At 53.4% G+C, this 17986-nt stretch overlaps 2 protein-coding genes and 1 long non-coding RNA gene across 7 annotated transcripts; 1 reads left to right on the top strand and 2 right to left on the bottom strand.

Moving 5' to 3' along the window:
* The first annotated feature begins 671 nt into the window (after nt 1-671).
* Nucleotides 672-13443, top strand: LOC127539974 (uncharacterized). 2 transcript variants are annotated; one of them, XR_007948070.1, is made up of 4 exons: nt 672-1599; nt 7118-7201; nt 12584-12707; nt 13355-13443. It is a non-coding gene; the product is annotated as an uncharacterized LOC127539974 (long non-coding RNA). The 2 variants fall into 2 exon arrangements; XR_007948071.1 differs by lacking the exons at nt 12584-12707; nt 13355-13443 and adding an exon at nt 9966-12560 and having other exon boundaries at nt 673-2721.
* On the bottom strand, nt 707-7099 carry LBX2 (ladybird homeobox 2). The gene is made up of 2 exons (XM_051964448.1): nt 5078-7099; nt 707-3191 (listed from the first exon to the last, which is right to left on the bottom strand). The coding sequence occupies exons 1-2, from the start codon at nt 5385-5387 to the stop codon at nt 2797-2799; spliced, it is 705 nt and encodes a 234-aa protein (XP_051820408.1). The 5' UTR covers nt 5388-7099; the 3' UTR covers nt 707-2796.
* Nucleotides 12838-17245, bottom strand: PCGF1 (polycomb group ring finger 1). Of its 4 annotated transcripts, XM_051964447.1 has the most exons (10): nt 17062-17209; nt 16011-16088; nt 15495-15600; nt 15137-15289; nt 14286-14357; nt 14077-14203; nt 13750-13783; nt 13381-13467; nt 13165-13245; nt 12838-12964 (listed from the first exon to the last, which is right to left on the bottom strand). In XM_051964447.1, the coding sequence occupies exons 1-10, from the start codon at nt 17086-17088 to the stop codon at nt 12917-12919; spliced, it is 813 nt and encodes a 270-aa protein (XP_051820407.1). In that variant the 5' UTR covers nt 17089-17209; the 3' UTR covers nt 12838-12916. The 4 variants fall into 4 exon arrangements, with proteins under 4 accessions (XP_051820407.1, XP_051820404.1, XP_051820405.1 ...); XM_051964444.1 differs by lacking the exon at nt 17062-17209 and having other exon boundaries at nt 16011-16201; XM_051964445.1 differs by lacking the exon at nt 17062-17209 and having other exon boundaries at nt 14077-14182; nt 16011-16192.
* Nucleotides 17246-17986: the final 741 nt, after the last annotated feature.

The following is a 17986-nucleotide window of genomic DNA, read 5'->3' as shown; positions in this document are numbered from 1 at the left end:
TTCCAGTGTCTCTTCTCCGCCCAGACTCTACCAGTTTAATTTAATACCTCTTGGTTACCTCCTTGCAGGTAACCTTCCTTCAAGTTTTTCTCCTACACCCAGTACCTAATTATATTCCTTTCCTGGTTTCCCCATCGATGCTACTGAAGCTTGTCCTTCACTTAGCCCACAGCATTTAAGGCCCAAACGTTGCTCACTCTTCCAATAAGCTAAACTTATTCTCTGCAGATTTTGGCCTTGATAGGGCAGTTTTCCCTTCTTTAGAAACCCTCCCTTCTTGCCACCTTATGGGAGCCCTCTCAACCTATCAATTATAGACCAACTTAAATTTACGCCTTTAAGGAAATATTCCTTGGCCACTGAGGCTAGAATGGATTTCTTTCCCCAGGCCTGGAACCTGCCCTTTATGAACTATGAATTTATGGGTGAATATCATAACTAGAAGGAACCTTGGATATGAACTCCATCATTTTAGAAAGAAGGAAAGAGGCCTAAAAGTGAAGTGATTTGGAGACATCACACAGTAAATTAGCCAAGTTAGGATTTGACTTGGACCTCTTGATTCACTTTCTTCCATATGTATCTTTGTCCCTCAACTCAGATAATATTGTGTTCCCTGGGGCTAGAACCCACACACTTGCCCCAAAACCCTCCTTTTACAGGATTAAGAACTCAGCAAAATTTCTCCAGCCAGAGCAGAAGGGAGTGCAGATTAACATTTTATTGGGTCCAGAGAGACTGGGTTGGGCTTGGGAGAAGGGCGGGTGGGTGATTTTTTTGGAGACAATATAAATGTGAGGGGATGATTGAGGGAAATCTTACCTGGCCTAGAACTGGGTAAATGACCACAGAATTCCCCTTTCCTTTCTCTCTGGTCCAGCAGCTCCCCGCAGCCCCTCCCCCCTCCGCGTTTGATGTGCAGACAGGCCCGAGGGAGGGGTGAGGGCGGGGGCGCGTAATTAATCACAAGTTAAAGGAATTAAATTCAGCCGGGGATGTCAGCAGCCAGCGGCGGCCCGGTCACCCGGGAAATTACCGGGGGACGGGGAGGGGGACAGCCACTCCACAGTGTAGGGGGTGGGGAAAGTCTTCCCAACTCTAGCCCCCACCCCACCCACATCCACAAGCGTCAATGGAGGGGTGGGGAGCAGCCTGGGAGTTGTCGCTAAGGGAATGCCTTTGTGCTGCTCTCGTTAACGTGTTCCCGCTCTATTCTCTGCGAGCGTGCGGCTGCCTGTATCGCGGGTGGTGTATGTGCTGCTTCATGGGCGTTACAAGGGCGTGCGCAAGCCGGGTTACTGTGTCCCAACGGCGCGTGTGACTGTATCTCCGCTGGGGAACTCCCGTAAGGCCTAGCTCCGGGCGCGAGGCTGGTTACTGTGTATCGCCGCGCAGCTACCGTTGCGCCGTAAGACGTTACAGTGTCCCCCAAGCCCTTCATTGTCTCCGCGGTAGCGGTGTTAGCGACGCAGAGACTAGCGCGCGTCTGCGAGGAGATGTGCTGTCACTGCAGCCTCCCGGACTGTGGTTTTGCCCTTAGTTCTCTCGTCTCCGTTTCTACGCATCCCACGTGCCGCTCTGGGTTGGATCCGGGTCAAGGTCATCATTAATAAACTCTTGGAATGAGGAGGGGGCAGGGGAGGTATTTGTAGAAAGGAATGCCGAGGGGTGCCCTGGGGCTTAGTGGTTTCAATTTAGAAACGAAGGGCCGATCTCACTTGCGGGTGAGGGAGAAGAGCAATTTGGGGAGTCAGCTTTTAAAAGCTGAGGGGGGAGAGGTAATGGGGGACGCAGCCCTCCCCGATGTCAGGCCTGCAATCCGTACGTACCAGGGGTTGCTCAACGCCCACGAGCCGCCAGCGTCTGTGGCCTGCTCCCACCCTTTCCGCTCGCTCGCAGGAGGGAAAAAGCGAAAAGCCGCGTCGGATCCTCTTTATTCACACTGACCGGGGGCGGGGGGTGGAGGTGGGGAAGCGGCTACAAACTGCCGGATGTCTAAGCGAGGCAGAGGAGACCCGGCTGACCGGGCTACGGCCATCGCTGGGAGAAGCCTCCGGGCAGAGGCTGGGATATAGACTAGCATCTGATTAGAACGAATCCCCGGGAAAGGAAACGTGTGTTATTGGGAGTCCTTAAAAATGAGGGGAGGGGACAGAATAGGTGAAAGTTTATAGGGGCTGGGGAGCCCTAGAGTTCAGAAGGCGGGAGCTCGGTGGGAGAGGCGGAGTCTGGCGCCAGAGGGATCTCTCTACCTAGAAGAATGAGGGACTGGGGAGACAGCGGTATAGTCAGATTGGGACTATGTTAAGAGAAAGACGAGGGCGAATAGACCACGCAGACCCGAGGAGGCGACTGGGATAAGGAAGAACACTATCGAAGACTACTCGGTTTTCCAAAAAGTTGAGAAAATCGATACATCTCAGAAGCACGGGTTCAGGAGTAAGGAAACCAGCTTCATAGAGATGTTTAGGACCCTTAAAAGGGAGTGGCAGGAGGAACCATGCAGAATCCTGACCCTGCCTTCCAAGTACAATAGGAATAAACGGGGGAGGGGTCCAGTGATGCAGTTATTCTGGGACGGAAAGACCCCAGAGAGTGGGAGCATGGGATATAGAGGCTGGAGTGGAAGGACAATGAATGGAAGGAGAACGGTGTACGAATAAATCAATAAACCGAGCAATAGAAGTCCATCAGGCACCCGGGATCCTCTGAGCAGACCCAGTGAGTAATCTTGAGTCGTGATAAAGGCTGACAATAGCGACCGTAGTAACCCAGAGCCAAGGCCAGATTTTTTCTTCAATCGTCTACCTGGATTTCCTCATCTGAAAGCTCGGGCCCAGGGTCACTGCTAGGTTCCGGGTCGGCCGGAGGCTGGGAGCCTGGTTCTGGCAGAGTGAGGCTCAACCGGCGGAGAGCTGCAGGGGGCAGGGAACGCAGGGAGGCCACGTCCGCCTTCATCTCCTCCACGTCCCTCTTGAGCTTGGCCCGGCGGTTTTGGAACCAAGTGATGACTTGGGCATTGGCCAGACCCAGCCGAGCTGCCAGTCCGTCCCGCTCGGCTGGAGCCAGGTACTTCTGGAAGACGAAGCGCCTCTCCAGCTCCAACACCTGCTGCGCGGTGAACGCGGTACGCGACTTCCGACGCCTGCGGGTCACGGGCCTGGGGCTCAGCGGGCTCAGTGCGGTCCGATCTACAGGAACAGGAAAGGGTCAGGGGCATCATGAAGCCTGGACCTGGCCCTGGCCCTCCCTGGGAACAGGCAGGCCCGACGATATTGCTGCAGAATTTGGGTCATTATAGTGGACTGCGATTCTCCACAACCTCACTGCGGAATCTGGCTCAGAGTTCAGGGAATTCCCTAGACTCCCTGGGGTGGGCACTGTTAAAGCCCAGGAAACAGGAGGTGATCTATGAATTTCTCATGGGCAAGGAGGGTCCGGCAAGACCAGAGCCTAGGCCACGAGGCTAACGGACCTTTTGGCCAAGCATACAGGGTAGGTAACTCAAGGCCCCTGGGAATACTAGGTTATGAGCAACCCTGGGAGCCAGCAGGTTCAGGGTGGGGATTGCTCTTTCTCCATTTCCTCCCAGCACAGAGTGTATGGCTGGGGGGGTGGGGAGAAGAGGGTCGAGTGAATTCAGAGAGAAGACCTGTTGATGGTTTGATTGATTGGGATGTCTGAGACAGAGGTCAGGGGAGATGTAGAGCTGAGAAGAACTGAGGGACTAGGGAAGTTAGGGTTGGGGAGGGAGGCACAAAGAAGTAGGGAGTCGAGAGGACAGAGGTAGGCAATTAAAAGAAAAGGGAAATGGGGGAGGGAGCTGGAAGTACAGAAGGTTATGGAGAGGAGAGGAGTTTCCTGGGGTAGAGAGATGCAGGAGAGGGCAGGGGACTGACTGGTGGGATTAATCTGAGCTTCAGGATAGGGGCCTCAGCAGCCAGGTGAAAGTTAAAAGGGATAGACCAGGGGCTTCCCTCTATGATCTCTCCCTCAGTTCTTAGGGCTATTTCTCTGGGATTTCAGGCCTTTCCCAGGCCCCTTGACTGTCCCAGCGGCTTGGCTCACACCTTCCCCGGGCCCCTCCTCCACCTCCGGATAGCCAAACGGCCGCTGCAGGGGTTAGAGCCGCGGAGACACAAGCACAGCGGGGGAGGGATGAGCCTGGAACCTCTGAACCCTACAAACCCGGGGAGACACGAAGGCGGATCCTAAACGGCTTGGATCTCTTGCTATCTCGCTCTTCATGTCTGTTTCTGTCCCTTTGTCTTTCTCAGCCTGCCAGGATTTTTTATCATCTTTGTTGCAATGTATAGAATAACAGTAGCTGTCAATCCTCCAGTCCCAACGTCTGATTATCTATTGTGGTTGTGTGCTTGTGTGCCCGCGCGCGAGCATTTGGGAGCCAGCGCATTCTCTGCGGGTCGGAGCTGCCTAGAGGGACAGAGACCTCGGCCAGCCGAAGGAAGGACCCGACGATGTCCTGCACAGATCTTTGACACCCAGGGAAGACGGGATAGAGTTGTGCCGGACAGTTCGAGCTGACTCAGGAGGAGGCACACGTCGTAGCCCGAGTTTTCGAAGGAACCGGACTCCGAAGAGGGAGCAGGGTGTTGGAGAAGGGGAGACGAGTTAAAAAGGGAAACAGTGAATGAAAGACGCACACCATTGGGGGGCGGGAAAGCAGGAGAGCAAGGAGAAGAAAAGAATCAAACCCACTTGGGAAAGGAGAGGGCAACCCCAGGGAAAGAGAAAAAAGGGGTAATAGAAGGAAAAATGGAAGTCAGTAGAGAAGGGAAACCAAGGAAAAGAGGGAGGAGGAGAAAGGCATAAAGAAGGGGAAAGGAAGTCTGGAGAAAAAGGAATCGGGACGGAGGTATTGAGGAAGAGGAAGAAAGGAGATTCGGGAATGAATAGATAAAAGGAAAAAAGTATAGAAAGAGGGGATAGAGGAGGAAAGGAGCAAGTAGGAGGGGAAGGCTATTGCATGGGTGCATGTTAAAAACAGCAGTTTTTAGAAGAACTCCCAAACCCCCTCCTTCAAACTGGAATCTCAGCCAAGCGTCTGACCGCCTACCTTCGGCCGCCTGCAGGGCACTGCCGTCGAGTCTTCGGAAGGTCTTGCTGGCTAACTCTTCTAGCGCGCAGAGAGGCGAAGTAGGGCCCTGGGCCGGCACTGGGACTGGGACTGGGGTCGGACGAGCTGGCGGACCCAGGATGTCAGCTATGCTGAAGGGCGTCAGCGGCTTATTGGAAGCTGCAGGCGGCGGCCCGGACTCCTGGGCCGAGGTCATGTCGGGGCCCCCGGGCCAAGGGGTCCCGGCTGTCCGGGCAGCCAGCTTCGCGCCACCGCCTCTTCTTCCTCCTCCGCCACCTCCTCCGCGCATCGGCTCATGCTCCGGGCCCCGGGGCCCGGGAACGCCCCGTGCTGCCCCCCGGGGCCCCGGTCCGTGCCCAGCAGACTGAGCGGGGCAAGCCTAAAGCTGCTTCTTTGCCTTAATCGGGCGGCTCACTGTGCCGCCCTACGCCCGCCAGCGAAGCCTTAGCCAGCCTTAAAGGGCCTCGGGGCCGGAGGCGGCAACTGGGTGGGGAGGGGGGGCGGAGCTTGCGGCGGCCCCCGAGCTCGGGGGCTGCGTATCCTTCCTCCAGACACACCCCTACCTCAAGGGGCCCCCAGCTGTTCTGGTATCTGCGGTTCTCAGACTAAGACCCAGGTGACCCTAGCGCGGACTGAGGAAGTGACTTTTAGATTGGGAGACTCCGCCGGACAAGACACAGTGCGCTACCCCGAATGTCCCCAATCCTCGGCTCTCCTGACTCCTGCTCTGATGGCTACCATCGAACCCATCGGCTTTTTACTCCTGCCTCTTTCCAATCAGCTTCTTTACTCTGACGATTATCGCGTCCCTTAATTGCCAGACCCTGTTCCCCCCCCCACACTGTGCCCCTCGCTGCTGTCCAGTCTGGGCCCCTAACCCGTAATGGGAGCAGCCTCTCTGGCCCATAAAACTGCGGGGGATAAAAGGGTTTTTTTTTTTTCCTCCCTCGGCCTCGAGCTTTTAAAAGTTACCAGCACAAGAGTTGGTGGGTGGATGGGAGGGGGGGGCTGGAGAAGGGGGAGCTGGGGAGGGGGCGATAAAACCAGCTGTGAGGAAAGAGGGGGTTGGACCCAGCTGTGACCGGACTTAGGGGCCAATTGTATCTGCCTACCTTCCAAATCTCCGGGTTTGGGCCTGCTCTTCTACAAACCCAATCCTAATCTACCCTCCTCCCCAACCCCATAGAGAGGATGGGTTCACAAGAGGATGGGGGTGACTGCACCTGGAAATGATTAGAGATGCGGGTATGTGGGCTGGGGCACTGCTCAGCTTCCGTAGACCGACCATAGCTGAGCCAGGGGAACAGCTACTACGGAGTCCTCCAGCCTTCTCTGTCTGGCACCCCCAGAACAGTTATTGCTCAGAGTAGTCAAAGCCACAGGGCAGGAGTGAAGGTGGGGGGAGCCAATTGGAGGAGGCAGGTGAGGAGGTATAGAAACCTCAGGCTTCTTGGAGCCCTCAGGCTCTCAGGCTTAGTCTATAGCCTTTCTCTTAGTACTAGTTCCATTCTTTTCAGTTCCACTCTTAACTGCCCAGGTCCCAGGCCCAGAAGCTTACCTGCCTCCTTGCCTTCCGTTCTCTGGCCTCCACTTCTTTCTCCATGTTTCCAGATTCCATTTCCCAGAGTCGGAGTACTCTGCAGTAGTGTTCCATCTCCTTTTCTAAGCCTGACTTTGGCCCTTTGGATGCTCCGAAGGCTACAGGTTTGATTTCCAGGAGGATTCTGACTTCTGTTCTTAGCTGTCTTAAGACCTGGGGTTCAAGACCTATTTAATAGCACTGAGACAGGTACGTAACCAACTGGGAGATTAAAAAAACCAGGAGGGTTAGGTGGCGGACTGGTGCTGGAAGAGGGGCCTAGCGGAAGCCATCTACCCACCTCCCCACCATCACCACTACAGAAACCCAGTGACCCAAAGGGACATAGACACAAGAAAGGACAGAGGCACATGCAACTCACGGCCAAAGTGAGGTCAGTGCATGTTTCAGAGAATGCCTGTGTCTGTCCCCACCTCTAGAATGAATGGGCGTTCCCCCAGCAGCCTCAAACTTCAGATGAAAAAGCTTGGATAGAAAGAAGAGAAGTACCCGGTCCAGAGAAGGTAGGAGCTGACCCCTGAATCCCCGGGCTATGGGTTGGAGACCTAGTCTAAACCCCAGGCCTGGAGTCACTCCCAGGGCCTTGGGTGACCTTGGAGCCTCAGGTTGGCTAGCATCTGACTCTAGTAACTTGTAACTATTCCGGGAGGGAGACTCACATACGATCCTGCGCATACACTGGAAAAGACAAACAGCATAGATTTAAACAAAAAGACCCAGGGAACACAGCGTACTGGTGAGACAGTGAGACCCACAGCTTGGCTGTATAAGCACATACACAGCACACAAAACACACACGAGAGATCTCCCATCGCCAGGACATTGACTACTATGCCATCAGCCACACAGACCCGGCTCAGGCGAATTTCGAGGGAATCCTAAATAGGCCTAAGGAAATGGTGCGGGGAGGTCAAGGGCTGGGAGCCCCCGGCCCAGCTTCGGCGGCCGGCTCTCGGGGTCTCTCGGGGCTCTCCTGCTCTGTCTGACCGAGTCACATAAGACTTCTTCATAGTCATACCACAGCTCACTCCAGGGCCTCGGCAACCCGCTTGGAAAAACCCCAATCTCACGCTCCTCCACGCGCACCAACACTTATATTCCTAAAGACACAAAGCAAAAGCAACACATGCCTCGGTCCGGGCCATCCCGGGCAAACGCTCAGCACTTCCTGTTGGGAGGGTGTGTGTGTGTGTGAGAGGGATGCAGACTTGGACACCGACAAACAGGGGGCGGACTCCTGGGTCCCCACAGTTTGACAACCTGTCACCGGGGCCTCCTCCCATCTCTAAAATGGCTTTTGTTCTTTTGAACCTTTCAGTACTCTCCTCCCGACCCTGAAAAGCGAGGGGATTAAGGAAGCCGTGCGGCGGCCGTTCGACCCGCGTCACTGGGTCGCGGGCTCTCTCTACGGAGGGTGCCGTGTCTCGCTCCCTTCCATTTCTTTTTCACTTTCTCCCGCCTCTTCCCCGATTGTTTATTGGCGACCTCTTTCCGTCCTCTCCTGCCTCTTGGGGGAGGGTGGGGGGGAAGGGGACTGTGTGTGGGATTGGGTGTTACGAGGTTTCTATCTGTTCCTCGGCTTTCTCGGCTCTCGGAGAAAGGAGGGAGCCCGGGCTGTGCGGGAAGGAGCTCACATCTCCAGGTAAAGAGCCTGTTCGGTTTTCGACCCCAGAACAGAAGCGCCGGGAAAGGGACTGAGTAGGAACCGGGACACTCTGTGAAGTGTTCATTGGGCAAAACCAGTCCGTTCAGGAAACGTCTCAAAGACCACATAGCATATGCATATACTCGAGGGGTACATCACACAGCCACAAAGGGCACCATATCCGCAAACACGGAGTGCGACCATTCACACACAATTGCACAATTACACAGAATAGACACTTCACACTGGGACTGACTAACGGTCAAAGATCAGAAGGAAGCCAAGTGTGGAGGTTGGCTTAAGTGATTCAAGAGCCTCTCAATTGGTTATTTCTGGGAGGAGGGAGACACCTCCCCCCCACCTCCCGGCTCCTCCGCCGGCAGAACGGGGAGCTGCCTTTCTTCGCTCAAATCAATGTCTGTCCCATAGATGTTGTTTCACTTAATCTGTAATTAAAGTGGGTCCCAGGAGAGGCCCCATGTGCCCCTCCTCCCAGCTCCAGCCCTCAGCCTTGTAATCCTTTCTCCTGAAGCCCTCCACCTAGAGAGGCCAAGAAATACACACAACACAAAACATATACAATTCTGACATACACATTCAGTGTCCAACTGATAAGTCTCTAGAACCCAAAGGCCTAATTTTTAAAAATCCCAAACACAACAGTCTCGCCTCTGACATTGATATGTCTGTCTTACTTCCCTTTGCTCACAAGCTCTTTCTCCCCTTTCTCTATTTTTCCCCCTTCCTCCCTCTATCCCTCTTTACCTGGGTCTTAATTTTAGACCTCTCTGCTGTGGATCTCTCTCCCCTAAAGAATGCCTACCCCAGAATTCTCTCCTTGTGCCTGTCCTGAGATGTTTCAGATATGCTGGGGGCGTCTCAGGTCTGAGGGGTGACATCTGGCCCCGAATCTGAAGAAGAGACATCGCTCACCAGGTCGAGTCTAAGACAATGACCAAGGGCCCAAGGGCCAGGAAGGGGAAACTGGAACTGGGTGGAAAGCTGAAGGCTCTTGCATTTCCCCTTTTTCTTCCGGTCTCAGAGCCCCCTCCTTTTCCCTCTCATCCTATTCCTCCCTTCCCCTCCCCCTCTCAATGCCTGTCTCAGGTAATGGGGTTAGTCTGTCCCGGGGGGTGGGGGAGGCGGGTAGAAATGCAGAGACTGAGAAGATGGTGATGGGATTTGGATTGGGGGATGGGGAGAAAAGAAAAACACTAAAAACAAAACAAACAGAAAAAAAAATCCCAATGAGAGACACCCGGGAAGGCATAGCCACACAATGAAATAGAAATTAAAGCACACAGCCTAGAGACAGACATACACAGATATGAGGGAGATATTTTTCGAATAGAGGGTTTCAAACAGAAACAGGCAACCAACAGAGACATCCCAGAAACAGAGACAAAGATAAAAGAGCACAGACACACAGAATCTGAGTGACAAAGATAGTCGCAGACCCAGCAGCAGAAAAAGACCAGTAGACATAAGATAAAGGGATGGCCACAGAATCAGACACAGCCCTACAGCTTACACAAAAAGGGAGGTCCCCAGTTTTTCAAGAAGCGCATGTCTCCCCTGGGACTAGTGAGGGGCCACTGAAGGGATTTCTCTGTCTCCCCCAGCCCAAATACCCCACCCCCCTGCCTCTTGCTGGCCTCAGGTCAAGGAGCCTGAGAGAAACTGGATCCATTGGATTCTGGGAGATGGAGTTGGAGGAGGAGAAAGGGGTGAGTGATTAATGAGGGAGATTAAACCTCAAGGCCCAGAGGTCATCTCTTCCCCGCCCCCCCACCTCACCATGGGAAATTGAGAAGGGCTCTTACTTAGGAAGAGGGCAGGGAGTGAAATCAACTGAAGATCCTCCCATTACCTGACACTCATCACTCCCCCTAACCCACCCTCTGCCACAACATACCACTCTAAAACCTGGTCAGTATGATCACTGATTCCCCCCCCAACATCTTATGACAGATGTTCCTTGAACTTGATCCCTGAAAACCCCCTTATCCCCTGTGACCATTGCGACAAACTCGTGCCATGTCTTCAGATAGCCCATTACTGACCCATATTGCACACATCACAACCACTGACCTCACAACCTGTCCCTGAATTTTCGCTGCCCTCATAACCCATCCCCACCGTTACTGAGTCTGCCCTTCCCCTCATACATCTTAACAGAGTTCCCATGACCCACACCACTAAGGCATCCCTTACAATCTGGTCTCAGCTCTTACCTGCCCCCGTCATTGAAGCTCCACCCACATACATGGGGGGCTCATACAGCCGCTACTCCTTGAAACCTCATTCTCCCACCCTTCTCACTCATCAAGGGACACAACACTTAAACCACGGACCCTACCTATATCTCCTAAATGCTCACAGCAAATCACTAGCAATCCAATGTATTCCTGGAGACTGACCACCCCACCCCACCCCACCCCATCTCAAATCATTCCTCATCATTGCCAATCTCTATTTTTTTTGCCATTCCTCCCCTCTACACATACGACTGATCAATATTTCTTAAACTACATTGTGCTCACTACCAGTTATTCACTTTTCTGTATTCCTCTGGGATTTTGGAATGAATTCAGCTAAAAGTGGATATGGCCGTTCATCCCTTCATGTTATGTAGGTACTGGGAAGCAATTTCTATCAAAATCAAAGCGTGGCTTGAGCTGTATCCTAGAAAAGCCTCTCAGCCCCATTTCCTCATCTGTTTTTACCTCTCCTTTTTTACTACACCTTCAAGACTTGGAACAGGTAGTATATAAAGTAGGAAAACTTGGAGTTAGCTCTTCCACGTATTGTGATCCTGAGTAAATCACCTTCCTTCTCTGAGCCTGTTTCCAAACTAGAGAATCCAGAATATTTGCACCTAAATGTCTTGCCATTATAAATTTAATTGAAAGTAGAGGGGAATGGAAACAATGTAAATCAACACGTTATGTTTTTTGTTTCGTGGTTTTTTTTTTCCCTTTAGTTCTCTCCCAACATGATTCATAAGGAAATGAATTTTTTTTAATGTACATATAACCAGAAACTTTTTTTTTAATGTGGGGGGAAACCGATACGTAAAAGTGCTATATTCTGTCTTCAACTTTGTAAATCTACATCAGATGGTATGTAACCCAAGTGCTCTGGTAGATACTTTTAGGATTTAGAACCAGAGAGAACATTGGACCCTCTCATCGAATAGACAAAGCACTTTGTAAACCTTAAAAATGTTTCATCTCTGGGAGAAATGAAGTCCAGAAAAATGGCAATCAATTGAATCCAAGTTATATCAGCCAAGACCAGAACTTGAATAAGTTCTCCCAAGATCCTGAATGCAAAGTTCTTTCCATAACACAGTGCATGTGTCCATATGTGCTATATTCGATTTTACTTTTCAGTCCTTTGGGGACATCACGGGGAGGGCAAGGGCAGGGAAAGAGTCACCTTCATCCCTGACAGCTGGGAACAGCTGGGGGGCAGAGGGAGGGAGGGGAGGGAGAGGAGGGAGAGAAGGCAGAAAGCTGAGGACAGACAGCATCCAGGACTCTCAGCTTTCTGGCCAGAAGGAGGGGAAACAGTGTGGAAACAGGCGGAGCATGTGGTAAGGGCTCCGGGTACCTTTTCTTTCTCAATCCCGTTTGGAACCTGGTTGCCATTTTTTTGTTCAAATCTGGACAGTTCTCCCTCCCCCCCCCACCCCCGCCCTTCGCCCCTCCCAAAGGAGCTCTTCTCTGAGACTCCTGGGATCCAGATCACAATGAAGCCCGTCCCCCTCCGGAGATGAAGACCCAAAATGGGTTCTCATTAGGAGGGGAATAAAGGAGGCTGGTAGATTCAGGGCCCGAATGGCCCTACAGCTGGTCTGAATCAGTGGTGGTGGAGAGGGAGCAGCTGCCAAAGCAAGAGCTTGGCCAAACCTTTCCCCCACCCCCTGTTGATGAAAGACACAAAGAAGATCCAGACTAGAGGTCTGAGCCTATGGGCAGAAGCATCTTTGAAGGGCATGGGGGGAGGGGATGATTGATCCTGGGCAGAGTTTCAGCTTTCTAGGTTACACACTTGGGGTGTCCCCCCCCAAAATCCTGGCTATTAAAACACTTGATCACTGGGTTTTCCCTGTTCAAGGCTTCATCACACCTAAGGCTGGGTCCCCCTCACTAGGACAATAATAACTGCCCCCCTCTTCCCCCCACCCCAACCCTTCCTGGATTTCGAAATTTCCAACAAAGTTATTTCTCTAAAGCTCCTGCTAAGGACCTTAGCCCTTGGTTCCAGCCCTCCACCGAATCCATCGTAGCCCTGGTCACGAAATCTTCAAGTTACTGCTCACTGATCCCTCAACATATACTTTTCCCCATTTCAGTCCAGTAAGTTACTGGGACTTGTTGAATAATGAGAGGTTAAGAGATGGAAAGAGGAAGGAAAGGGAGAAGCAATGTAGGATGAGGGAAAGAGATGGGAAGAGGAAGAAATGAGAGTTGAAGAAGCAGCCAAAAGTGCTTTTTCACTTTTATTTCAAAAATAAAGCCACTGTGGGTCTGCATAAATATCTGGGGTGGGGGAGGGAGGCCAGCTTCTACCTCCTTTTTTCTTTCACACTGTAATGCAGGAGCAGGGGTGCGGGCTAGCAGAAGAGAAGAGGGGAGGGATGTTACACATCTTTCCCTAGCCATAAGCTGCCCGTTTATTTCCCGTCATCCCCTTTCCATTCTTCCCCTCCCCACCTTCACACCTCCCTTGAACCAACCACCCTTCTCTCTGACCAATTTCCTCCTGAAACCCCACTCCCTCCCAGTCTCTCATTTCCCCAAACCTCTTCCCCACCTTGCCAAACCATCGAGACAGCCAAATCTGTTTCATGGTCATGTGATCTGGGAGAACTTCATTGTCAAATAGGAGCTGTACCTGTAAGGGGGAGGGAGGAGATGAGGTCATGGGGACACTGGAACTAAGGTAGCCCCTTCCTCTCCGTCCTTCAGTCCTTCCTCCTTCCCTCCCTCCCTCCCTTTCACAGCTTCTTCCTGTTACAGTCCAACTTACATGTTGGGGGTTCAGCATTAGTCGTCTACACAGGACCCTTCGGAGATGCCGAACCTCAGCTCGGACAGAACAACGGACGAACTTGTGCTGAAAGACAGGGAGACAAAGAGCATGCAATGGAACCCAAGTCAAGAATTCCAAATTAAAATCCCAACTCTGCCACTCTATTAACTATTTGAGAAGCCTGATCTGTGTAATGGGGACACCACCCGTATAACTACCTCCAGGATTATTGTGAGCAAAGTATTTTGCAAATCCTGAAGTGCTCTAGAAATGGGAGCTGCTATGATTATTACCATAGGAGGAAAAAGTGATATTAGGTTATTTAGACAGGAAATATGGAGACCTCCCTCCTCTCAGCTCCCTTACCTGTAAAATGCTTTTACTTTTGTCTTTTCCGGAGCTGTTTTGAAGGGAGAACAGAGAGAATGATTAGGGATCTGCTAGGGAACCTGCCCCTATCATTCCCAAAGCCCCTCCCTTTCGTGGTATCTCTCCTCCCCACTCAAGTCTTTATTGTAGTCTCACCTCCTAGGTGGGGTAGGAGCATCAGCTGGTTTACCTTCCCCCTCCCCACTCTGCACTAAACTTGGGGGAGGCCATCACTTTGGACTAGACTTCCCTAAGTACACAGCAGGCATGATTGATGGAATCACTTCCCTCCCTTCTCCCTCCCGGCCCCTTCACACTCCTCACCTTAGTTTTTCTAAGCATAGGCTGAGCTGCTCATCATAACGGTAATAGTGTGCTTTTGAATGGTCAAAGCTGTTGAAGGGGAGACCAAGGGTACCCGGGGCTGGTTCTAGGAGAAACACGGTACCCACTATCACAACCCAGTAAGGCTTGTGATGAACAAGGAAAGCTCTGGGGAGGAGGCAGGTTACCTTTCTTTAGGCTATATTTACCTTCCCCGGTGGGTTGGGTGACTCGGTCCAGGCCTCGTGACTGATAGAATTCTCGTATCCTTTTTTCTTCACCTGCAGTGGAGGAGAGGGGGGAGAGGGAAGGAAGAAAGATACCTTAGACTTGGCAGTCGCTTCTCCAGTCCTGGTCACCACCCTTAATTTCCACAGCCCAATTTTACTCCAACTAGGTCCTAGCTCCAGCTGGAGCCAGAGCCAACAGACACAGAGACAGACAAACACACACACTGACAGACACATAGTCTTGACACAGACATACACACACAATCTGACACACAGACACAGAGTCTGAGACAGAGACACAGAGACACACACACCCAGGTGGGGATGAAGGATGTCACTGTCCTGCTAGCTCTCCTGGGAGCTTTGGAATCAGGCAGAGCTAGAAGGGTCTTTAGAGATTAATTGGCTCGGCTCCCTCATTTTCCACAGGGATACATTGACCGGGAGTGGGAACAAGACAAAGCACAAATAAGAAACCACAAAGTCAGCTAAATTACATGAACAAAAACAGTCATAAAAGAGCCAGCGCTCTGCAAAGCCCTTCGCAAATATCTTTATCCTCACATTGGTGCTGCTATTGTCCCTGTTTTACAGATGGGAAAACCGAGGCAAAAGAGCCCAGTCACAGTTTGATGGTGTCTGAAGTGGGATTCGAACTTAGGGCTTGACTCCAGATTCAGCCCCTTGGAACCACAGAGTCGGAGCGGGAAGAGTCTTTGGGAGCCGGACGGGCTCAGCTCCCTCGTTTTTCCTTAGGGCAGTGGGAAATCTAGCTGGTGAGCCCAGAACCCGGTGCTTTTCCGATTTCCTAGGGGGCGGGGGACACTCACTGTCCTGCAGGCCGGGCACCAGCTTGTACACGATGTCCTGCATGACCCGATCCAGTTTGAGGTTGAGCAGGGGCTGGGTCTCGTGAATCTTTATGTTGCACATGGGGCAGTATTTGCTGGTCTGCAGGTACTTCACTATGCAACTCTTACAGACTGGGGGGGGAGAGAGGCCACACACCTTGCAGCCCCCGTCCCTCCCTCACCCGGTGAAGGGGCGCTGGGGGAGAGGCCCCGGAGCAGGAAGGATCCGCCCGCAGGCAGCTCCGTCCATCCCACCGGTCCCCTGGGCTGCGGGAGGGCCGAGTCCTGCTGGGAGGGCGCGGGGCGGGGAGGGACAAGGGCGGGGGAGGACCCTCACAGGTGTGCAGACATTCCGTGATGGTCGTGGCATCCACGAAGTAGCCCGCGCACAGACAGCAGACGATGTGCTCGTTCAGGTCCTTGATCTTCACTCGGACTTCCTCCTGCAGCCAAACTGACCATCACTGACTTTCTAACTGACCACCCCGAAACCCGACGTGAGGCAGCTAAACAATGACCTCCCGTGTCGCTGGCCGCCCACCCCGCTTAAGACCCTTGGGGATCGAGGCGTTGGGGGGTGCTCAGTGGAGCACCCCCCCTCCACCTCTGCCCAGCAGGGGGCTCCGCATGCAAGTCCGGCTCTGAGCTCAATAAGGGGGGGCGATAAAGGGGGTCACGGCGCGCATGCGTCCTAGTCGGGGGGTCGCCCCCTTTCCAAACAGCACGCACGCGCATCCGGTACCCGGCCGCAGCGCAAGCGCATTGGGCATCGGGCCAGCTGCCCAGGCGCCCGCCAGCCCCTGGGCCTCGGTTCTTCGCGCCACCTGGCGTTTCCAGCCTGGCGCCTCCGTACCTCGTTCCGCAGCGGGTCCATCTTGTACACAGACTGAAGCTGGTTCCGCAGCCGCATCGCGATCGCCATCGGGCCCCCCTGAGGAGACGCCATCTTAAAGGCTGAGCCCGGCCAGCCACTTCCGGTGCCGCCTGCTGGGCGGGGCCTGTCTCCAGGCAACGGGGGGCCTGGTCCTTTTCGGATTGGCCTCCCCGCCCAGAGCCCCGCCTCACCGCTCCCCGCCCCTCTCTCCCGTGTGCTCACCTGAGCTCGTCCCGCCCCTAGCCCCGCCCCACTCGGCGTCATAGCTGCCGAGGGGGCTCTTTGCAGCCCCGCTCTCCCGGCGAGGCCGGAGCCCGGCCACCCCGAACTAGACCCAGCGGAGGCCGCGGTGCCTGTGTCTTCCGGAGGCCGCCGCGGCCGAGGAGGAAGGCACCCCCGTCTCCTCTTCCAACAGCTTCCCCCGGGGATCCTCCCCAGCCGAGCCGGGTCTGTCGAGGGGCGACGGGGGCGTCTCGCGGGGAGCATCTCCCGAGACGAGCAGGAGGTCGCCTCGCGAATGTCTGCGTCCGAAAGCTGGACCCTCCGCGATCGGAGATTAAGCTCGACCGCGGTCAAATCCCGGACGCGCGGGGCGCAGTCGTAGCTCCTGTGTGCCCGCCCGCGCCGGATCCCCTTGCGGACCTCCCCCTGCTCCTCCTCTGCTCGCTGCCGCGTCGCCCCAAAGGGCCCGTCCCATGTCCCTTTTCCAGGGCACCAAGAGGTCCCTCTCGCCAGCGATCTCTCTCCCTCCACACCCCCAATCCCAATTGCTGCCTGTCTCACGTAGATTCCTCTAGGTATAATCAACAAGCATTCATTAAGCGCTGGCTCTGTGCCGGGCACTGCGCTAAGCGGGGGTGGGGACGATCCACAGAAAAGCAAAAAACCTTAAAACCCCACAACCACGGCGATCCCAGCCCTAAAGCTGCTCACAGCCAATTCGAGATTACGTGCAAATCCCAGCCTCAGTTACCCCATTGTTTTTCTCCAGTTCAACTCCCTCTGCGTCTCCCCATCTTAGTTCTCTCACCCCTATTTGTCCTTCGGTAATACCCATTCTCTAGGCACACAGTGACCATCCGCCTCATTGTTCTGCTCCCGGCTATAGCACCCTCTAATTTTCTCCATCACAGTTGTCCTTTGTTTCCCCCATCTGCGGATCCTCCCCACCCCCTTCCTTCATTCCTGCCCTCCAGTAATAAACCTCCTCTGTGGGAATCTCGCAGGCTCTTGGGGACTATCTTTGGAAGTTTCTCCGGGCATCTCCGAGGGGAGGGGCCCATAGGGGATTGACAGTGATCCCCCATCCCCCTGCTGCTGGGGGGCAGGCCCGGCTTAATGATGGTGATTTAATCATTGGCGCCTGCCAAGGCCTGGGACAAGCTAATGCAGAGCAGATGCTGAAGGGGGCGGGGGAGTAGATGAAGGGACAGAGGGCACACAGCAAACACAGACAGACACCACCCACACATGGATGGATACACCCCCCACACAGCACCCCCTCCACACACACACCACACCCAGATAGACACTTATACAATCCTCATCATGGACTTGCACAGGAACTTGATAGACACTACATACACATCCCAGACCCAGACATACCACACACAGACAATACCAGTACATTGTATGTCAGCCACACACTGAGACAACACTACTCCCATTCACTGCATACTAACATCACATAGTGACAGACATATAGAACCATAAACTATACAGAGTCAAGGACACCCATACAGGCAGATACTAAGACATTTGTAAACCTAGTGCTCAGAAACACAGACATGAATACTCACAAACACAAAAGACACTTCACATCGTTCAAGTAATTATTGAGCACCTACTATGTGCCCAGACCTGTGCTAGGTAAAAAGGGAAAAAATTTCAAACTAAGTCTCCCTAGATACAAGACAGGCACAAATAACCTCAAAACAGCCAAAATGTCTAACACA

Source organism: Antechinus flavipes, chromosome 6 (assembly GCF_016432865.1).
Source record: "Antechinus flavipes isolate AdamAnt ecotype Samford, QLD, Australia chromosome 6, AdamAnt_v2, whole genome shotgun sequence".
Lineage (NCBI taxonomy): Eukaryota > Metazoa > Chordata > Mammalia > Dasyuromorphia > Dasyuridae > Antechinus > Antechinus flavipes.
This window is presented reverse-complemented; position numbering and strand designations above follow the sequence as displayed.

Excerpts from the sequence above, each read along its gene's own strand:
- PCGF1 (XM_051964446.1), bottom strand. The coding sequence starts at position 16,517 with ATGCTCCCCGCGAGACGCCCCCGTCGCCCCTCGACAGACCCGGCTCGG. Across the intron at positions 15,601-16,010 it reads TGGACCCGCTGCGGAACGAG|GAGGAAGTCCGAGTGAAGAT; the intron begins GTACGGAGGCGC and ends GTTTGGCTGCAG.
- LBX2 (XM_051964448.1), bottom strand. The coding sequence starts at position 5,387 with ATGCGCGGAGGAGGTGGCGGAGGAGGAAGAAGAGGCGGTGGCGCGAAG. Across the intron at positions 3,192-5,077 it reads TGCCCTGCAGGCGGCCGAAG|ATCGGACCGCACTGAGCCCG; the intron begins GTAGGCGGTCAG and ends CTGTTCCTGTAG.